This window comes from Mytilus trossulus, chromosome 6 (assembly GCF_036588685.1).
Source record: "Mytilus trossulus isolate FHL-02 chromosome 6, PNRI_Mtr1.1.1.hap1, whole genome shotgun sequence".
In the NCBI taxonomy this organism is placed as follows: Eukaryota; Metazoa; Mollusca; class Bivalvia; order Mytilida; family Mytilidae; genus Mytilus; species Mytilus trossulus.
The window spans coordinates 30,222,329-30,242,456 of record NC_086378.1 but is presented as its reverse complement, the minus strand read 5'-3'; the positions used below and the strand labels follow the sequence as shown (position 1 = coordinate 30,242,456).

General features: G+C 30.9%; 1 protein-coding gene across 1 annotated transcript; it reads right to left on the bottom strand.

Annotated features, from left to right (window-relative positions):
- Positions 1 to 602: 602 nt before the first annotated feature.
- LOC134723314 (uncharacterized) lies at positions 603 to 13,642 on the bottom strand. Its single transcript, XM_063586933.1, has 5 exons — positions 13,554 to 13,642; positions 11,811 to 11,970; positions 10,259 to 10,546; positions 2,548 to 2,574; positions 603 to 1,161 (listed from the first exon to the last, which is right to left on the bottom strand). Exons 2-5 carry the CDS (start codon positions 11,869 to 11,871, stop codon positions 1,079 to 1,081), a joined length of 459 nt encoding a protein of 152 aa, XP_063443003.1. The 5' UTR covers positions 11,872 to 11,970; positions 13,554 to 13,642; the 3' UTR covers positions 603 to 1,078.
- Between the last annotated feature and the right edge of the window lie 6,486 nt (positions 13,643 to 20,128).

Sequence of the window (20,128 nt, the reverse complement as noted above, 5' to 3'; positions counted from 1 at the left end):
GCCGGAGTGATGTGTTTTGAATTATAAGGTGTCTTCGTCGAGGACCGCGTTCAGCGGTCTGTTTGGTTGTACATATTATTGAATAAAAGGTTTTTGTTATTATATGGTGTTACCTACAGTTTTGTCTTTTGGCAAGCTGACGAATCAAGAAGTTAGATTACTTTGCACGATAATTTGATCAACCTTAAAGGACAGGATTTGTTTTCTCGATCAGAATCGGCTGAGTACAAGTAATGTTTTGATTTCAGAAAATATCATAAAAAAAATTGATGTAAACATTGATATAACACTAAATTATGTGTGTCTGTAATGAGGAGAAAGTCAGGTACTTAAATTTAAAAAATGAACCTATTTAAAAGTAATTCTAACCTATCTCTCACTCATTAGTGCCATAAATCGGGATAGGTTTCATATTTAGATTTTGACATTGGTATTGCATGTTTGTATTTTGGGCTGATGAGCACGAGACAACATTAGAAAAACACAAGAATTACCATGTGATTAAATGTTGACGGAACACATGCGTCTGATGAGGCGAATTACAAGGGAAAGTCAATGAAGGCAAGTGAATTCGTATATATTTATCTGTATATTGCTCGCTATTTCAAAACAATGGTAAAAATATGATAACAGATCTCAGATGACATTATTCTCTCCAGAATAGTGATGTTGTAAACAACTTAGCTCTATATCCAGTGTGCTCTTTACATTGTGCATAGTAGTCCCTCATTTTGGTTTCTGAAACGGATAGATATTATCTTGTATTCGGTTATCTCCTCTAGAGTTTTCTATGCCCATAACTTTACATGATCTGGATGTAAGATGATAACAATCGCTGAGGATATGGGTAAAATGTATATCAATCAATATGTTAAAACAATAATAAAATAGCTAGTTATCATTATAGGGACACACAACGCAAGAACTAAGACATATTCTACTGCATATACACTCCGTTCTCATGAGGAAACGATGGTGGTTTCTTCAATTTTTCTCGTTTATATGCTGACGTATCATCATCTGTACCTGTGTTTTAAGCCATATATTAAGCAGGTTCTTTTGAAATTCTTCGCTTAAATTAATACAGTCCTACAATTAGTGCTCCTATAACTAATACAGTTGCTGTTACACTGATGCCAGCAATTTCTCCTGTTTTTAAACCTGTTAAATGTAAAATATCATACAATGTTATTGGCTTTTTACACTATGAAGTTACTTGATCTTTGTAATTCTTGCATTAAGGGATACGATATACATGTAAGATTTGCTCTTGAATTTCTTTTGAATGTCAACACAAAATAGTTTCGATGTGCATTCAAACATATACTACCCCAAACTAAATAGAGACAAAGAAATTAAGGACTAATAAATTCGACAAAGCACTACAAAATTACGCAATGAACTAATAATGCAAATACGGCTATTTATAACTGTATTCCAGTACTTTTGAACTTGACTAGAAAACTAGGTAAAAAAACAAAATTAACATCCCTGTAAATATTGTGAAAAACTTTAAACATATACATGTATTTAGGTGTACATTTTTTTTCTAGCTTACGCATTTATGTGTGCAGTGACATATATGTGAATGTCGTCAGTCTTATTCAAACGTCATAATGAGTACGATGAAACATTTAATAAAGTGAAAGGAATGAAATAAATGATCTGATTATAAATTAAATACTTGAACAATAAATATTAGTACAACGATGATATTAGTATCTGCATTTGAGAGGCTGAACAGATGAAGGGCTATATCATTAAATAGGGCCAAACAGAAATAACTAAATTTTAAAAGGGAACAAATTTTGTGCGGAAATACCAGATAAATAGTTGATAGTTTTCATGCAATATGATGCATCCTCAGAGAAGACAAGACTGATTGATAAAGCTGAATGTCTAAGAAGCTTGCATTATAATCGGTTAGGCTTTACATATGATGTAGATATTTGTCTTCGTTTCAACAACACTTTTTTTGTTTTTGATGCTTAGCAAATTTTAATGCATAAAAAGTATTCACAAAAATACCGAACGAGGTAAATTCAAAAAGCTGGAAGTCCATAAAACTAGACAAAATCAAACGCTCGGTTTTACCAAATGATTTAACAGAACAAATGAATGACAAATTTCTTATTCTGGAATATGGCAGCAGTTATAGTGTATTTCTATCTATGATTGCGTTTGTTTTTGTTGCACTTCAGTATTTGTGTTGTTTTGTCGTTTACAAATCCTACATGGTTGTATATATTCTTGAAAAGGATTTGCAGTTGTCTAGGTAATTTTTTTCTCCGTGTAAACCCAATTCTTTTTCTGACAAATAACACCTGTTCATATAAAAACAGAAGATGTGGTATGATTGCAATAAGACCACTCTTGACAAGAGACCAACTGACATAGAAATTAACAATTATAGGTCAGAGTACGGCATCCAACAATGAGAAAAGACCATACCGCAGAGTCAGCTTTCAAAGGCCTCGAAATGACAATGTAACCAATTCAAAAGAGGCTTCAGTCTATTTCACTCGTTTAATTTTTAACTTTTCTTACCTGACTGGCAAGATGAAACTGATGAATCTGAAGCAGAAAGTACAAATATATTAACATTATGTTTAAATACAAAAAGGAGACTAATTTAATGAAAGCTTAATCATAAATTAATATGATTAACGTTATTTTAATAGATGAACGAATGTCACTTATATTTGCTTTCTTGGTACTTTAACGCGGGGATATAATATATGTTCGTCTAGTATCTTGATTTCCATTTTTTTTCCGACGCTGTACTGTTTCTTTGGAGTACAAAGATTTGCAGTACAATCAATATAATAATGTAAAATATAAAATGTTAAAATGACATTGCAGGTTTTTTTCCTTTTTAAAAATGTCCTGTACCAAGTCAGGAATATGGCCATTGTTATATTATTGTTCTTTTCTCTGTGTGTTACATTTTAACGTTGCGTCGTTTGTTTTCTCTTATTTTTTAGTGTAAATTCACATTGCGATAAGACGTGTCACGGTACTTGTCTATCCCAAATTCGTGTATTTGGTTTTCATGTTATATTTGTTATTCTCGTGGGATTTTGTCTGATGCTTGGTCTGTTTCTGTGTGTGTTACATTTAAGTGTTGTGTCGTTGTTCTCCTCTTATATTTAATGTGTTTCCCTCAGTTTTAGTTTGTTACCCCGATTTTGTTTTTTGTCCATGGATTTATGAGTTTGGACAGCGGTATACTACTGTTGCCTTTATTTGCCGATGATCTAATTTCTATTGAACATACAATTCAGAAGTAAAATATAGTTGTGCATATCATGTTGTGGATTTTTACATTTTGCAAGAACGAAAACACTTCAAATAACAACAGTCGCGGATTAAGTCAAATTAATCAAAACCTTTACTAAATTATTTCATAAATAGAAATATTTGGTTCATAAGTTTATTACAAACGGAAAAGCATATCCTTATTTTTACGATGATGTTGTTCACCGAGTTGTTTATCCCTAATGGGCCTCTAATTGAGGAATAAAAAATTGAGCGTAAACATAAAAATCCCTGTGTAGTGGTATTGGACATGTTTCTTTTTTTTAACAAGTGACTGAGCGTAACAATTTGTGTAGATTAAGCAAGTGAAGGACTTTGGAACAAACGTGTAAAAACTTAATTCTAAGTATTAAAATTTCAAAATACTTAGAAAAAAGGAGGTTTTTGTTTACCACAAGGAGCCGTATCAAGCAGGGATACGCACGATTACTGGTAAATGTAATCGATTAATAATCGATTACATGCAGGATTTTTGTGCAATCATTTATAATCGATTCCTCAGATATTTCTATGTAATCGATTGCAATCGATTACTTTATCAAAAGTAATTACATTACTTTTCTATTACTGTAAATTACAAGACAAGACAAGACAAGACAAATACTTAATTAGAGTCTCACCTCAAAATTGACATACATTTATACATTTATAAGATTACAGTAATATTTAAAACAACATGAGCCACTCTAAAAACAGTTATGAGAAACTATAAAATTTCTACAAAACACATTATTATCTACAATTATATAAAATATCTTTTCTTTTTAATAATACATCATAGCAGATTTTGGCTAAAAAGTAACACACATTCTCATCAGTGAATAAAAATTTGAATTTATCATCATCAGACAAATTAACAAAATCACAATCAAAAGAGCTAGCATGTCTAAATAAAATAGCTCATAAATCTGCATATACTGGGCAGTTAATTAAGACATGTTTCTCATCTTCAATAATGTTATTTTTCTTACATTGCTCATTAAAACATAATCTATTGTCAACCACAATGCCTTCATATCGGCCAGTTTCTATTCTCAGAGGTACAGCACCACATCTAAATTTAGCATATGCACTCTTATATTTTCCAGGCATATTAATACATAAATATTTTTCTCTATTAAAACATTGCTTAAACATTCTATACGTTCGCAATTTACTTTTTTCATTGTACATTAAGTCAGAGTACCACTTCTCTTTATATCTACAAAAATTTTCCTTTTCAATTTGTTTAATTGTATTTTTATCAATAGAAAAATCAGTATTACATAAAAACTCCATATCCATTTCTTTAAATTTCACATTGACTCTGTAGTTCCAATTTTTAAATTTACTATTACAGCATTTATTGCCCCATAAGAAAACCTTTTTATTAACTCTACAATGAGACATTTTAGTAAGTCTCGACCATAATCTAAAAATACATGTCCACTGAGATATAATACTGGGCATCCAACCCATATCTCCATATAAGGCTAAGTTAGGGGTGTATTTACCCACACCCATAAAAAATCTCATTGCTCTATTTTTTACAGCATTAATACAAAAAAAATCCTGGTGACCCCAAATTGAGGCACCGTATTCAATTACAGACATAACAAGTGTATCAAAAAGTTTTGTAAATGTATCAAATTGAAAACCTCCATTAGCTTTACATTTAGCTATTAATAAACCTAATGACCTACTTGCAGATTTAGCTACTGCCTTAGCCATACAATTGTAGTCTAAAAATTCTGACAACAGTAAACCTAGATAAGTATAACTAGGAACAATTTCCATATCATTATTATTAAGTACAAAAGTAAAATTTGTCTTTGGTATAGACTTAGTTCTGAAATGTACAATTTTTGATTTCTCTAGATTTACAACTAAATCATTTTTACAACATCATATATTTAAAGTATCCAACATTTTTTGTAGATCTTTCTCATTTTCTGTTATAAATACAAGATCATCTGCATAAAGTAGTACACAAATTTTTTCATCATCAATTTTTACTCCAATATCTATTTTTTTAACTTCATCTACAAGGTCATTAATAAAAATAAAAATGTTAAACAAAATTGGAGACAGAATACACCCTTGTTTCAAACCAATTACATGCTTCAAATGTTCAACCAATAAATAAAGTAAGTTAAACACAATTGTGTTGCTCATTGTTTGTATAGTCGAAATTTAGAACTTTACCAAAAACAGTATTTAAAAAAAACATTGTTGCAAATTATGAGTTGACATTTTTTCTTTTATGGAATCTCTTACTGAGAATCAAAGATATTAAAAACAATCTTGAATCAACATGTATGAGAGATGACATCGCATTGCATCAATCACTTATTTATATTTAAGTTTGTTTTTTGTTTAATTTGCTTTGGTACTGACTAAAGTTATCTTATTTGTTTTTAATCATCAAATACAGGTATATTTTAGCATTGTTAAGTACAATGTTGGAAGTTTTTTCTGAAAAAATATAAAAAAGTAGAATAATTAATTTGTTTATCTTATTTATAATATTATATGCATAATTTAATCCTTTTGTTTTGACAGCAATCCTAATTACAGGTTATAAAACTGTCAATGGAGTACAATTTAACTTGGGTTAAATTAATGTAAATCTGCCTCTTTATTAGACAAACAGTAATTGAAATAAAAAACAAAGTCTGTATCTAATTGATTAGAAGACCTTGATCATCTGATTATTAAAGACAAGAAGTTTGTTAAAATTTGTTCATATAAAAAAGAAGATGTGGTATGATTGCCAATGAGACAACTGTCCACAAGAGACCAAAATGAAACAGACATAAACAACTATAGGTCACCGTACGGCCTTCAACAATGAGCACAGCCCATACCGCATAGTCAGCTATAAAAGGCCCCGATGAGACAATGTAACACAAATTCAGACAAGAAAACTAACGGCCTTATTTACTTAAAACAATGAACGAAAAACAAATATGCAACACATAAACAAACGACAGACACTGAATTACAGGCTCCTGACTTGGGACAGGCACATACTAAAATAATGTGGCGGGGTTAAACATGTTAGCGGGATCCCAGTCCTCCCCCTAACCTGGGACAGTGGTATAACAGTACAACATAAGAACGAACTATAAAAATCAGTTGAAAAGGCTTAACCAATCAGATGGACAAAAATGCTTTTTTCTGTGAATATTTGGGATATGATGGATGCTAAAGATTAAAACTTAAAAATCTTCTGTTGCAATTACTTCAAGATTAGGGTCAAATTTATGCTAGATTGACTGGATTATAAGGGTTTGATGCTTTGTTTAAGAGCATTTTGTTTTGAATAGTCCCATCGAGTCCGACTGGCGACATTTCCGAACACGAAACGTTGTCCGCTAGCAGAATTGTGAAATGCATATTTTGTGATTTACTAAATTTTTTGATTGTCATTGGCTTTTTATGCATATTTATGTATTGGAGAATTGATAAGAAGTAGTGGATTCGTAAACGATAATCAACGAGCGACGTTAGTCGCGAGTTGATTATCGTTTTCGAATCCACTTCTTCTTATCAATTCTCTAACTTAACCCATTTTTAGTAAAACGACTATCTTTTACATGATCTGACAATGAATCAACGAAGTTTCATGAAAATAATTTCGTATTTTGTCATTTTTACTCTTTAATAGCTGGAAAAGGTTAGATCCACACGGTTCACATTTATATTTAACTTAATATAAGTTTAATTTAACTTAAATCGGTTGTTATCTACCCTTATAAATTCCAGATTGTATACTTGTAAATAATTATTTAATTCAATGTTTTATCATTACAAATTTTTTATATTGATTAGATTTTGGTATTTCATAATTTATTCAAAAGACATATAATTATTATACGGACTTTTTGTAATCTTGTTTGTAAAGTTGAAATAAAATAGTTACCAACATTTGAAAATCTTGAATATTTACATTTAAAGTATTTAGCAACCAAATGAGCATGTCAATAGTGTTAATTTAATACAATTAATTGGTTTTATATAATGATCAAAACAAAATTAATTGGTTTTATAAAGATTGGATTTACAACTTCTATACAAACGGACTTAGATTATTTAAAATCTGAATGAAGTATTAACGCCACAATAAAACCATCTCACAAAACGCCAGTTGATGACAAAATAAAAACAATGATTGGTCCTAATTGAACAATTATATATAGATATTGTATAAACTGGTTCGCTTTCATTATATATGTTTAGATTATTTAAACGTTATACATTTGGAATCCATCTTCAATCAGTAAATAAACTAGTAATATGTCTGGTACGCATTCTGAAACCCAAGCAGAATTGCTCGTGCTACAAATGCACAATATATATAAGTATGTCAATTTTAAAGTGTAACATGTAATCTGTTCATAGCCGTGATCGTCTAGTCGTTCGCAAAGAAAGACACAACTTTGAAACCAACAGTACCAAGTTCAAGTCTAGGACCAGGAATATTTTTTTTTCATTTTACTGTTTTTCTCTACCAAAATATTTTTTGAATCTGAGAGGTATCTATATTTCATTTTTCATAACAAATTGACAATTTTATTTCTGGTTTTAGAGTCAAAAAAGTAGTTTTACAGTTGTAGCTTATCACAACGGAACTGTGCTAATAAGTCATATTTACAATTCCTTGATTGTTATTTATTCTATTATATATAAAAAAAAAAAGAAGAAGACAGAAATACAGTGTATTGACATGTTTTGACAAATAGACGCTTTAAGAGTGATATTAATTATTCTTTTATATGAGTGCTCGTGGTCTAGTGGTATCATGTGTAGTCTACAGACTTCACTGACGAAAATGCGCGCGAGTTCGAACCTTTCATCTGTCACTCGTTTTTGAGAGGATTACATTCCGTAAGTTAAAAGCTTAAAGTTATGACATAACTTATCTTAAGTTAACATTGTGGTCAGTGGATTCTTAAACAATAATCCACTGTTAGAACAATAGACTGACGTAAGAGAAATGGGTTAATTGTAATGAAACGTCGTGTTGTACAGATGCAGGAGTACATTAACTTTAATCCTTTCAACAGCGTCAAACAAATATGTTACACATAAACAAACGACAAACACTGAATTACAGGCTCCTGACTTGGGACAGGCACACACATAAATAATGTGGCGAGGTTAAACATGTTAGCGGGATCCCAACCCTCCCCCTAACCTGGGACAGTGGTATAACAGTATAACATAAGAACGAACTATAAAAATCAGTTGATAAAGGCCTAACTCATCAGATGGACAAAAATAAGTCTGTAATCAAATTATAAACAATATATATTTATAGTGTCAAAGAGGGATACATGTATCTATTTCTGAAAAGAATTTCAATGCATAGCCATTGGTTCATTGCTAATAGGATTTTATGTACTTTCTCAATTTTTATATACATGTATATCTGATATACTTTATCATAACATTATAAGAAATCAACTGTTTATCTTTTCATAGCTTTAATTTCAATTCTTATTGAACATAATGCTTTAAAGAATTTTAATAAAAATAAGCTTAGTACTACTTAAGAACTTAAGACAATTTAAAAAAAAATCTATTTACTCATTTCAAATCTATCTTCTTTTTTTAATATAAAGGACTTGAATTGTTGAAAAGCACATAAATCCATTTGTTTCAAAAGTAAGATATAGAGTAAATTTTGATAGAGGATCTGGTTGATCATAATGCTACGGAAGCGTATTAGGGACATGGAAAAAATGAAATTGGCAGTGAACTTTTTTTCTTGTCTTTAAATATTAGACTGTTGAATAAAAGTATGTCGTAATATAGGTGTGTCGGAATATTGGGGTTGTCTTGATACACATATCTGAAGTTCAGACTAGAAATATGTATTTGAACGTGAATATAAAAAAAAAGATGTGGTATGATTGCCAATGAGACAACTATCCACAAAAGACCAAAATGACACCGATATTAACAACTATAGGTCACCGTACGGCCTTCAACAATGAGCAAAGCCCATACCGCATAGTCTGCTATAAAAGGCCCCGATAAGACAATGTAAAACAATTCAAACGAGAAAACTAACGGTCTTATTTATGTAAAAAAAATGAAAGAAAAAAACACATAAACAAACGACAACCACTGAATTAGAGGCTCCTGACTTGGGACAGGCACATACATAAATAATGTGGCGGGTTTATTTATTTTTCGGCAAAAATGAGATTTTCTATCTAAAATAACCTCTTTAAAATGATTTAGTTTATTAAAAAATGCTTATCAAGTTTATGATGTATATGGCTCTCCGCTTGCTGATATAAATGACTGTGAATGTGATAAACGCAAACGTATAAATACTAAGAAAAGTCGAAATTTTGAGTTTGAAAAAAGTCGGAATTTTGAGTTTAAAAAAAGTCGGAATTTGGAGTTTAAAAAAAGTCGAAATTTCAAGATTTTAGAAAGTCGAAATTTCAAGATTTTAGAAAGTCAAAATTTCAAGTTTAAGTCAAAATTTCGGGATTTGAAAAGTCAAAATTTCAAGTTAAAGTCAAAATTTCGAGATTTGAAAAGTCAAAATTTCGACTTTGAAAAAAAAGTTCACTGCCAATTTTATTTTTTCTATGTCCCTAATACGCTTCCGTATAATGCTGCTTGAGACAATAGATAGAAATAAGGCAGTTGATAAAGCCATATCAATACATTCTATTTAATCTGTACAACAAAGTGATGAATATAAACATATTTCAATTCAAAATAGGTTATATTTTACTAAAAAGTAATCGAAATGTAATCGAACAGTAATCAAGGATTGCATTATAATTTTTGCTGTAATCGAAAATGTCTTCGATTACAGATTACAGTCGATAACTGTAAAAAAATGTAATCAATTACAATCGATAACGATTACAGATTACGATTACCCCATCTCTGGTATCAAGAAAGGGTTTTCAGGGTATGATAATTTACTTACGTATTTTAACTGTATAAGAAATGTTCGTAGAATCATAAAAACACGTCCACGTCATGTGATCGTCTTTCTTTAGCAAAGGGTCTATTATCACAAAGATACCAGAAGTATTTCCAGAAAACTTGAAATTGTTTTTAGTCTTTAGATCACAAAAACCGCCATTGTGACAGGAGATACGTTCCATATTAGAATTACTCCATGTTGCTGGGCCTGCAAAGGTGCTGATTTGACATGCCAATAAAAAATGCGAATTTAAATTGAGCGAGCCAGAGCCTTTGATAGAAATTGCACCTGAAAATAAAGTCTTAAAAATATTATGACAATGTTTATATACAGATATAAAAATATCCTTTTCGCTTATCTTAAAACATCAATAAACAGTGTATTACTAAAGTTCAAAAGGAAAACTATGCACTCAATCAAAATTTGCTATAAGACATTTCTAAAGTACGTTTCAGTCAAAATGCATTTTCCATATTTTATCGCTAAAACAGGATTTGAAGAATATTCAGTGCAAACATTTGAAAAAATCCAAGACCATTTATATGTATGTTGGCGTTTATTTTTGTTGCAGTTAAGTGTCACTGCTGATTTCCCCTAGCAACCGATGAGTTTCCCTCGGTTTTATTTATTAGTAACACGGATTTGTTATCGTTTACTCAATTTAGGAGTATTGAACAGAGATACACAACTGTTGCCTTTATTTAAGAATTAAATACTTCTTTTTGTACATTAATTAGGATGTAAAAGCGTTGACCGAAGAACTTTTTGTATGAAGCGCCGAAGCGCTTCATTCCGAAAATGCGCATGGTTAACGGTATAACAACCCTGTAAAATAACTAAATGGAAACATTTAATACTTATAGGGACATTTATTTGCTAGGCTAGGATCATGAAAACACAATTTCTTTCATTTTTTTTTACTTTACCTGTGCACTTTATTGTAGAAGCTCGTATCGTCATTAATGCTATATTTTTTTTAAATGGAAGGCTAATTTCAGAATGACGCGAGAATGCTGTAAGCCAATTAAAAAAACGTGTTATGCTGAAACTTTTATGTAATGTAATTATCTAGCTAAACGTATACTTATTGATCTGTTCTTTTCTAATGTAAAAAAAAATGATTGATTAGACATTGTGTTATAGCTAGCTAAACCTCCGTCTTGTATGATAGTCGCAGTCAATTCCATTATTATTACTATTGCATTTTCATCCAAAAATACCTGTACCAAGTTAGGAATATGACAGTTATTTTCCTTTTGTTCTATTGATGATTGATTCCAACATATAATCATCATGTTTTATTGGCTTCCCTCTTTTTAGAATTTACCTTAAAAATCGGTGTTTTTGTTAATATTTGTTGGATTTATTGTTAAATGTAAGTAAATAACAATCACTCAATCACTCAACAAAGCAACATAAGTATTATATTCGTTTGATGTGCTTGAGATTTTGATATTGCCATTTGCTTAGTGACTTTCGCTTTTGAATTTTCCGCGGAGTTCACATTTTTTGTGATTTTACTCTTTATGCGTACGTTTAAAAGTAAACTCACCGTTTATCGATTTCTGTGTTAAAAAAATAAATACGCAAAATCTAAAATAATCCATGGCCATTGTTATGTCTTATTGTCTCTTTTGACATTTGACATCTAAAATATCGAAATATAAAACACTGTGAAATGTGTCTAGGAGTTATCTTCTATGTGTTAAAGCCTGAAAAATATGCATATAATATCATTTAACAGAAATGAATTTAATAAACGTATTAACAGTAACTGATCTCAGTATTGTAAGTTATGTTAAGAAAGATATTTTATACTATGTCTACAGAAAAAAAAGAAAAAAGACAGAGTTTCAATCTCTCTGTCATTTAATGCTGAAAGAACTCAGCATGGTTCGTAGAAAAGAATTATTCAAGAAAGTTCCAATCACGTTTCACAAATTCAATTTCTTTTTCGGAAAATTGATAAAACAAAGAGGTAAAGTATTCAAAATTATCTGAACTTAAAGATTTGTAAATGAGATAAAGTCCACCAATAATTAAATATGATATTCGGCGCTTTACATTGCTTTTTTATTTGCAATGGTTATACACTTCATCATCCCCAGTTTTTGGTGTGGTTCGTGTTGCTTAGTCATTACTTTTCTATATTGTGTCTTGTGTACTATTATTTGTCTCTTTGTATTTTTATTTTTAGCCATGGCGTTGTCAGTTTATTTTTGATCTATGAGTTTGACTGTCCCTCTGGTATCTTTCGTCCCTCTTTCAGTATTGTAAAATTAATAGTTTAAGTATATTTCCCAATTTTATGATAAACGGGACAGAAAGGTCCTCAAAGAGGGACAAAAGATACCAGAGGGACAGTCAAACTCATAAATCGAAAATAAACTGACAACGCCATGGCTAAAAATGAAAAGGACAAACAGACAAACAATAGTACACACGACACAACATATAAAACTAAAGAACAAACAACACGAACCCCACCAAAAACTAGGGGTGATCTCATGTGCTCCGGAAGGGTAAGCAGATCCTGCTCCACATGTGGTACCCGTCGTGTTGCTTATAAGATAACAAATCCGGTAAATAGTCTAATTCGGTAGGTCACATTTATGAAAGGAAAAGGGGATTTTATTTACGACGTAACGAACATATCCGATATCATTTGTGAAACGGTCATTCCATAACGATCAACCAACTCGTGATGGCGTCCGTAAAATTTACGAAGAGATGATTCCAACTTCACCATTTGGAACTCCTGATTTAATAGCTTCCTTGTGAGCAACAAGAAAATCATGATAAGAAATGCAAGCACGGGAAAACGTATCAATTGGGAGATATTTACACCGTATGCAGGTGCTGCTGGAATGTTGCTACTTAGAAATGGAAAGTTCACAATTGGAAAGCTGAAATCATCTCTTTTGTCGTAAAGTTTGTTTTCAATCGACCCTCATTGTCCTTAACTGTATCTACAATGAACAGGCACATCTCTATTTTCCAAAAGAACTTTGGTGTGGTAAATTCTATCACAAAACCTGTCATCGGGCAAAAGCAATATCTTACCTTCAAAATAAAAGATCTGTAAGACTGTGCGAATACTAAATTATGAAGATCCAAAGGAAAAAAGTATGCCCAACATAATGAAGATTTCTACAAATGAAAACCTAATTTGAAAATAGAAAAACAATGATTCAATTGTTACGTTTTGAGTGTTGGTTCATATATTTTACGAACTGCCTGTTAAAAATCAACTTGAAATTTCGTGAATCTATCTTATGGTAATTTGTTAACTCACAAGTATTTCCATTGGACGTCAGATGGGTTGAAATAAAATTTCCAATCAAGTTTCAAATCTTAAAGTGGAATGAAGAAACGAAAGCTGATTCTCTAGAACAGGAAGTAATATATTATTTCAAAGTTCAGTATACGATATTACCTATATATAATCAATAAATAATTAAACTCATTCCTTGTTACCTGTACAATTCATATCAGCATGGTTAAATGCATATGTGTGACATTCCATTCTAATTTGACATATTTAAATCTTTAATCAAATAATTATCTTTGTATACCATCATCGTATAAAATACAATTGACAATGAAATTGGGAATGTGACAAAGAGACAACAACCCGACCAAAGAGCAATTAACAGCCGAATGCAACCAATGGGTCTTCAATGCAGCGAAAAATTTCCCCACCCGTAGGCGTGCTTCAGCTAGCACCTAATCAAAAATGTATACTAGTTCAATGATAATGGACGTCATACTAAACTCCGAAATATATAAAAGAAACTAAAACTAAAAATCATACATGAATAACAAAAGCCAGAGGCTCCTGATTTGGGACAGGCGCAAAAATGTGGCGGGGTAAAACATGTTTTAATACACAAAGGTGAAAAGTAAACAAAAGTTAATTCCATTGCCAAAACAAAAACCACTTAAAGGAATAACATGCAAAAAATATAGGAAGATTATATTGAAGAATCCTTTTTTCCAATCTGGTTTACAATATTTAAAGTTTACAGGAATAAGGATTTCTACTATACCGTATTTATGTATTGGATGAAATCATTTGCGGATCCGTACCGACAGCATCCAAATCTAGTTTCGACTACTGCTATTTACTATCATTAGGTAATAACACCAAAAAAGGAAATCTGCAACATTTTTACGTTACAATGAATATTGAACACAAACATGCGGAGTACGATTTACAGAAATTTTGTTACCTTTCGTCAAGAAACAATTCGTTTGCCAAAAAGTTACATCTATACAATCGTATTGTGTAAACTATCTTAAATTCATGGAACAGGTCAATACGGTGCAATCCTGATAACTCAAACCATCGAATTCAGTTACATACAAATCATTGTCAATACACATCACTCTGAATACTAAGGTGTTGATAATGCAAAGCAAACATCGAGTCAACGCTTTACTTTTTCATCTCTAAGATTAACTAGATCAACACATTTTGTTCAAATGGTGCAATGAAAATGTATCGAAAAAATACTGCAATAAAACGTGATGAAGGTTCAATACCAGTAAAACAAAGGTTCTTATATTTAACAGAGAAGGAATATTGATTACCAAAAAGGATTTCTTGCTAACTGATGTGGTAAAAAAAATGATATTTGGGTATAGACGTATATTTTTATGCATCCGGCTGCATTATGTATAAAAGCAATGCTTTTTTTTTTTTTAAAGTTGTCAAAAGATTTTGTATCCTTACATCTTTTGAGCTTAACAAATTAGCATTTGTTTTTACCATACCATAAAAACTACTAATTCGTTTTAACATGATAAATGCAATGATTATAAATACTATGATATAATTCGAAAAATATGATACTATCTGCTAACTGTCCCTTATTTTATGAGGCTTTTCTGGAATCTAAGAAACTATTGAGTCAAAGAAACCGTCGTGGTATGTGTCGTCACAGGAATCTATATCATTGACCAACAATTTCCTAATTTTGGCAGGGGTAAACAAACAGATAACTAATAATTGTTACTTTGGAAGATTGAGAATAACTAGCTCGCGAAACCATTTAGAAGGTAAATTATGCAGATATATCACTTTTATTAACTGTATTGATTTAGTTGCGAAATATATATTGGTATTATTAAAATGTTTTAAGAAAAACAGGGCCCAGATTAGGAGGAGGGTTGGGATCCCGCTTACATGTTTAACCTTGCCACATACTGTATGTATGTGTCTATCCCAAATCAGGAGCCTGTAATTCAGTGGTTGTCTTTTGTTTATGTGTTACATATTTGTTTTTCGTTCATTTTTTGTACATAAATTAGTCCGTTAGATTTCTCGTTTAATTTTTTTTACATTTTCATTTCGGGGCCTTTTATAGCTGACTATGCGGTATGATTTTTGCTCATTGGTGAAGACCGTACGGTGTCTAAAGTTATTCATGTTTGCATTATTTGGTCTCTGGTGGAGAATTGTCTCATTGGCAATCATCACATATCTTCTTCTTTTTTTTTCTTTTTTTTATATCTTACAGCATTTTCCGTATCTGATCACCAATTTGTTTTCGAAAGTGGTAGATATTATTACTATAATACATTTCTCGACACAATGTAGCATGTCATCGATGTTGCAGTAATGAAGTCGAGGTTGAAACAAATTAACTTTTCGATTGTGATAGTCTATCAAATACAACGAATATATATAACAACTGAATTGTATAATAGCATTTGAAAATTTAAAACCGAACGAAAACACGATATGATTCATGAATAATGACAATGAGATATTATCAAAATCATACATACTCATTAAGAAATATGAAAAGTTTAAGTTGGATTGGAACAAACATATTTCTCGAAAACTTCCTTTTTATGATCCGTGACTAGACCATAGATGATTTAAATTTTCCTCATGTTTTTATTACTTGAATTACGACAATCATTTTCGTATTTGTCCTGTATGGACTGGTATCCCGACAAGACACATGCAGATACATATACAATGTACATATATTTTGTTTATCCTGAAAATTACTTTCTAGAAATCGGCAGAGTTCAAAAGCGGACAGCGAAGAGAACCCCAAAATGAACTGGTTATGAAACAGAAATACTCATATTACCGCTTGCTCAACGTGGAAGTGGGGTAACAGGAGACTTTATTTGTACAAGTACAAATAAAGCAAAAATCGATCTGCATTTCTTTGCGTCGATTTTTTTCTTTCATTTGCGCTAATTGTGTACAGGGAGATTACAGGTGACTGTTATTTATTATTTATCCTTTGTGTACATGTAATGAATTGTAAATTATAAGCTTATGTCCCCAGCTCACCATGGCCATTTTATAAGTAGTAATTTTGACATAAGTAACGCCTGAATTTTCTTAATGACACCTATAAATTATATATTACGGTGGTGCGAATATATAACTGTTTAATGTAATGAGAATGAAACAATTATGTACCGTAATTCGTCCTCTTACAATTTTCAACCGGTATACCTGCTCAGAAATAAGGTGAAAACGTGATGGTGAGCATTTATAAGTACTTTAAGAATGCATCAGAAGGACCGTCAGACCTAATGTCAAACGTGAAGCAGTCCTCGATTTCATCTTAAGGGCATACGATACAGTTTTGATCCCGTATTTACATTTTGATAAAAATTTCCATATAGACTATTTTTTACCTGATTAAATCAAATATGTTATAAAAAATATACCTTCATGCTCTATTTTTTTTTTAGATAAATGAGGTCCAAATTTCATATAGTTGCTCAAAATTAGGATTTGTGGACGTATCTTTCCTTTCGACAGAGATACATAACTTTTTTGTTTTTTTAAGATAAACACAAGCTGTTTTTGGTTAAATTATTTGTCAATTATGTTTTGTATATTTATCAAATTTAAAAAAATTTGCACTAATTACGTTTTCATGAAAATTGGGGCACATAACCTTCTAACGTAATCAAACCAAATGGCATTTTAAAAAAGAGGGATCCATGAACTCGTTTTCAAGGTCGATAAGTTTGAATGATAAAAATCTGTCGAAAACTGAATCTTTTCCCGATAAGTCATAGTTTATAGAAGTCGCGAAATTAACAATTTACGTTAGCACGTCATTACCTCCCCTGTAACTGTATCGTATGCCCTGAAGGAAGGAATGGTAGCCCGACAAATTGACCATTTACCAGTTTCACTTGATTTGTCTCTTTATACTCAGCCAAACGATTTTCCTTTACCAGTTCTGTGACAGACGAAACTGACAATGATCTATTTGCAGGGGACAACAGTTATAATGTGATAACTGATAACTGACAAATTATAACATATGTACAAAGGAAAAGGTTTATATTGATAAATAAAAGATAACTTTCACCTGTAATTTACCTGTGCACAATCGGCGCAAACGAAAGAATCACATCGGCGCAAATGAAAGATCGAACAATGGGCTCAAAAGTCATACGCCCTTGATCTACAATAGCTTAAACCAATTGCAATTATACAAGTCTCCTAAAGAAAAGAAACAAGGCATTTTTTTTGTGTTGATTAACTATCATCTACGCATATTTCTTTGCACACAACTGTTTCCTTTTGGTTTGTCGTGCAGAAAATTAATTTTCGGCCTCTTTAATGCAAGGTTTTTCATTTTAATCCAGTTTAAAAGGCCAGGATACTTATTTTAACCCTGTGTTTCCTGGGAAATCAAATGGTTTGCCCTTATGTAACGGAATGCAAATCTTTACTTCAGAAAACTCAAAACTATACCAGCTCAGTTCATGCTCCTATGATAATAGTACTATAATAATCGCATCTTTTTATGGATTTATGACATTTGAAAAGCGGTATAAAGTAAGATAACAAAAATACCGAACTCCTAGGAAATTTCATAACGGAAAGTCTGTAATCAAATGGCAAAATCAAAAGCTCAAACACATCAAACGATACAACTGTTGCCTTTGTCTATTCATTTTATTTTAAAATTTGTAGATTTAGAGACTTATTAGTGACATTTTAACAATAGTACTTATGCATATTGGTATTAACTTGTAATATCTTGTAAATCATTAAATTTATAGAATTCCTGCGAGTTGAAATATATATTTACTACTACCAATGTCTGGAAATCATTATATATACACGAAAATACACGATATTTGTTATACTAAGATGCATCTGATACGATACCACTTTAATATGGGTATCACGATATCAAAAACATATACATTTGAAATAATATATTCTTTGGCCAATTTATGTTAGTACAATAAATATTTATGATATCATATACCTGTGTCTTAAATCTATGCCTTCAAAGTACAATGGTGGTGTTATGACACTTAACCATTATTAACAGGTACATACTAGTATACAATCAGAATATTTAATGATTAAAAAATACCCTTCAGAGTAAGACATAACAGTACTGTAACAATATTTGCAAATTAATGTGAATATTTTGAATACGAAATTAAAAGAAATAGAAATGTTAACACTTGCAAACTTTAATTGTTCCAAATATGAAAAATATGAAAAACTAATAACGAATTTGACAATATCAAAACAATTGTACAAACAAATATGTTTTTAAAGAAGTGTTACATATAAAAGTAACAAAATAATTATTCAAAAAGGGGGACTTCATAAAAAACTGACAAAATCAAGTGAAAAACAACTGTCATGTTCCTGATTTGGTGCAGGGTTTTTTTTCAGAAGAAAATGAGTGTATGAATCTAGTTTTATAGGTAGCAAAACCTCTCACATACTTAATTAAGTCATTGTAATATATAGATACTTACAATTTGTTGTAAACTGGACCCCTGCTGTTGTTTCAATCTTATCTACACAAACGTGTCGAAGTATCAATCAGCGGGTGGCCAGTTAAAATTTGTTGAGGATGTTTAATTCGTGGCATAACATTATGTGATATCAATAGTTATAACATGTATCATATGTCCCCGGTTGTATGATGTCTAAGCAGATAAGATAGAATGACACTATAGCTGGTATATATTTTTATATGAATGATAAGTTATTTATTAAATAACAAGTATCCTTAATCTTTATTGCGTCGTCTTTTTCATCTTACAGTTGATGTTTTTTCCTCGGTTTTAGTTTGTAACCCGGATTTGTTTTCTCTCAAAGCGATAAACTTATGTTGCCTTTATTTATTATTATTTTATAAAGTGAATTCCTAAGGCAAAAAGTAAAGTCACAAAAATATCGAGGAAAATTTAAAACGTAAAGTCTTTTTTTTTAATGACAAAATCAAAATATCAAATACATCAAACGAATGGTAAGGTACAGGCATCTCCTTGAAAATTGTGGTTTGAACCTGGTTTTATGTCAGCTATTTCTCTCACGTATATGACAGTTGTACATAATTCCATTATATTGACAATCATGTGTGTACAAAACAAACAGACACAATAAGTAAATATGTCAAAAATTGGGGTACAGTAGTGATAAGAAAAATAACAACAACAAAAAATAACGAACTCAAGGAAAATGGTTGATTACACCTGGTTTTATAGCTAGTCACCTTTGTGTTCTTCATATTATATTTATTGTTTTATAATGTCAATTACTATTGCAAAGAGATCCGCAACATATAGAAGTACCTTTATTTTCTATGCATATAACAAAATAGTTTTTTAGTACACTTAAACGCTAATTACAGGTTTCAACTGTTTTAATGAGTATCTGATTATTTAATGTTTTATAAAATTTTATCTGTAACATCTTATTCAACCTATGCAAACATATTTTCCTACAATTTTATACCTCAACTTCAAACTGATGACATAGCTTGAATAAACCCATATATATTTGTTCATCTGCTTCTGACACTGGGGGGATTGCTGTTATTACGGGGCGCCGAATGGGACTCT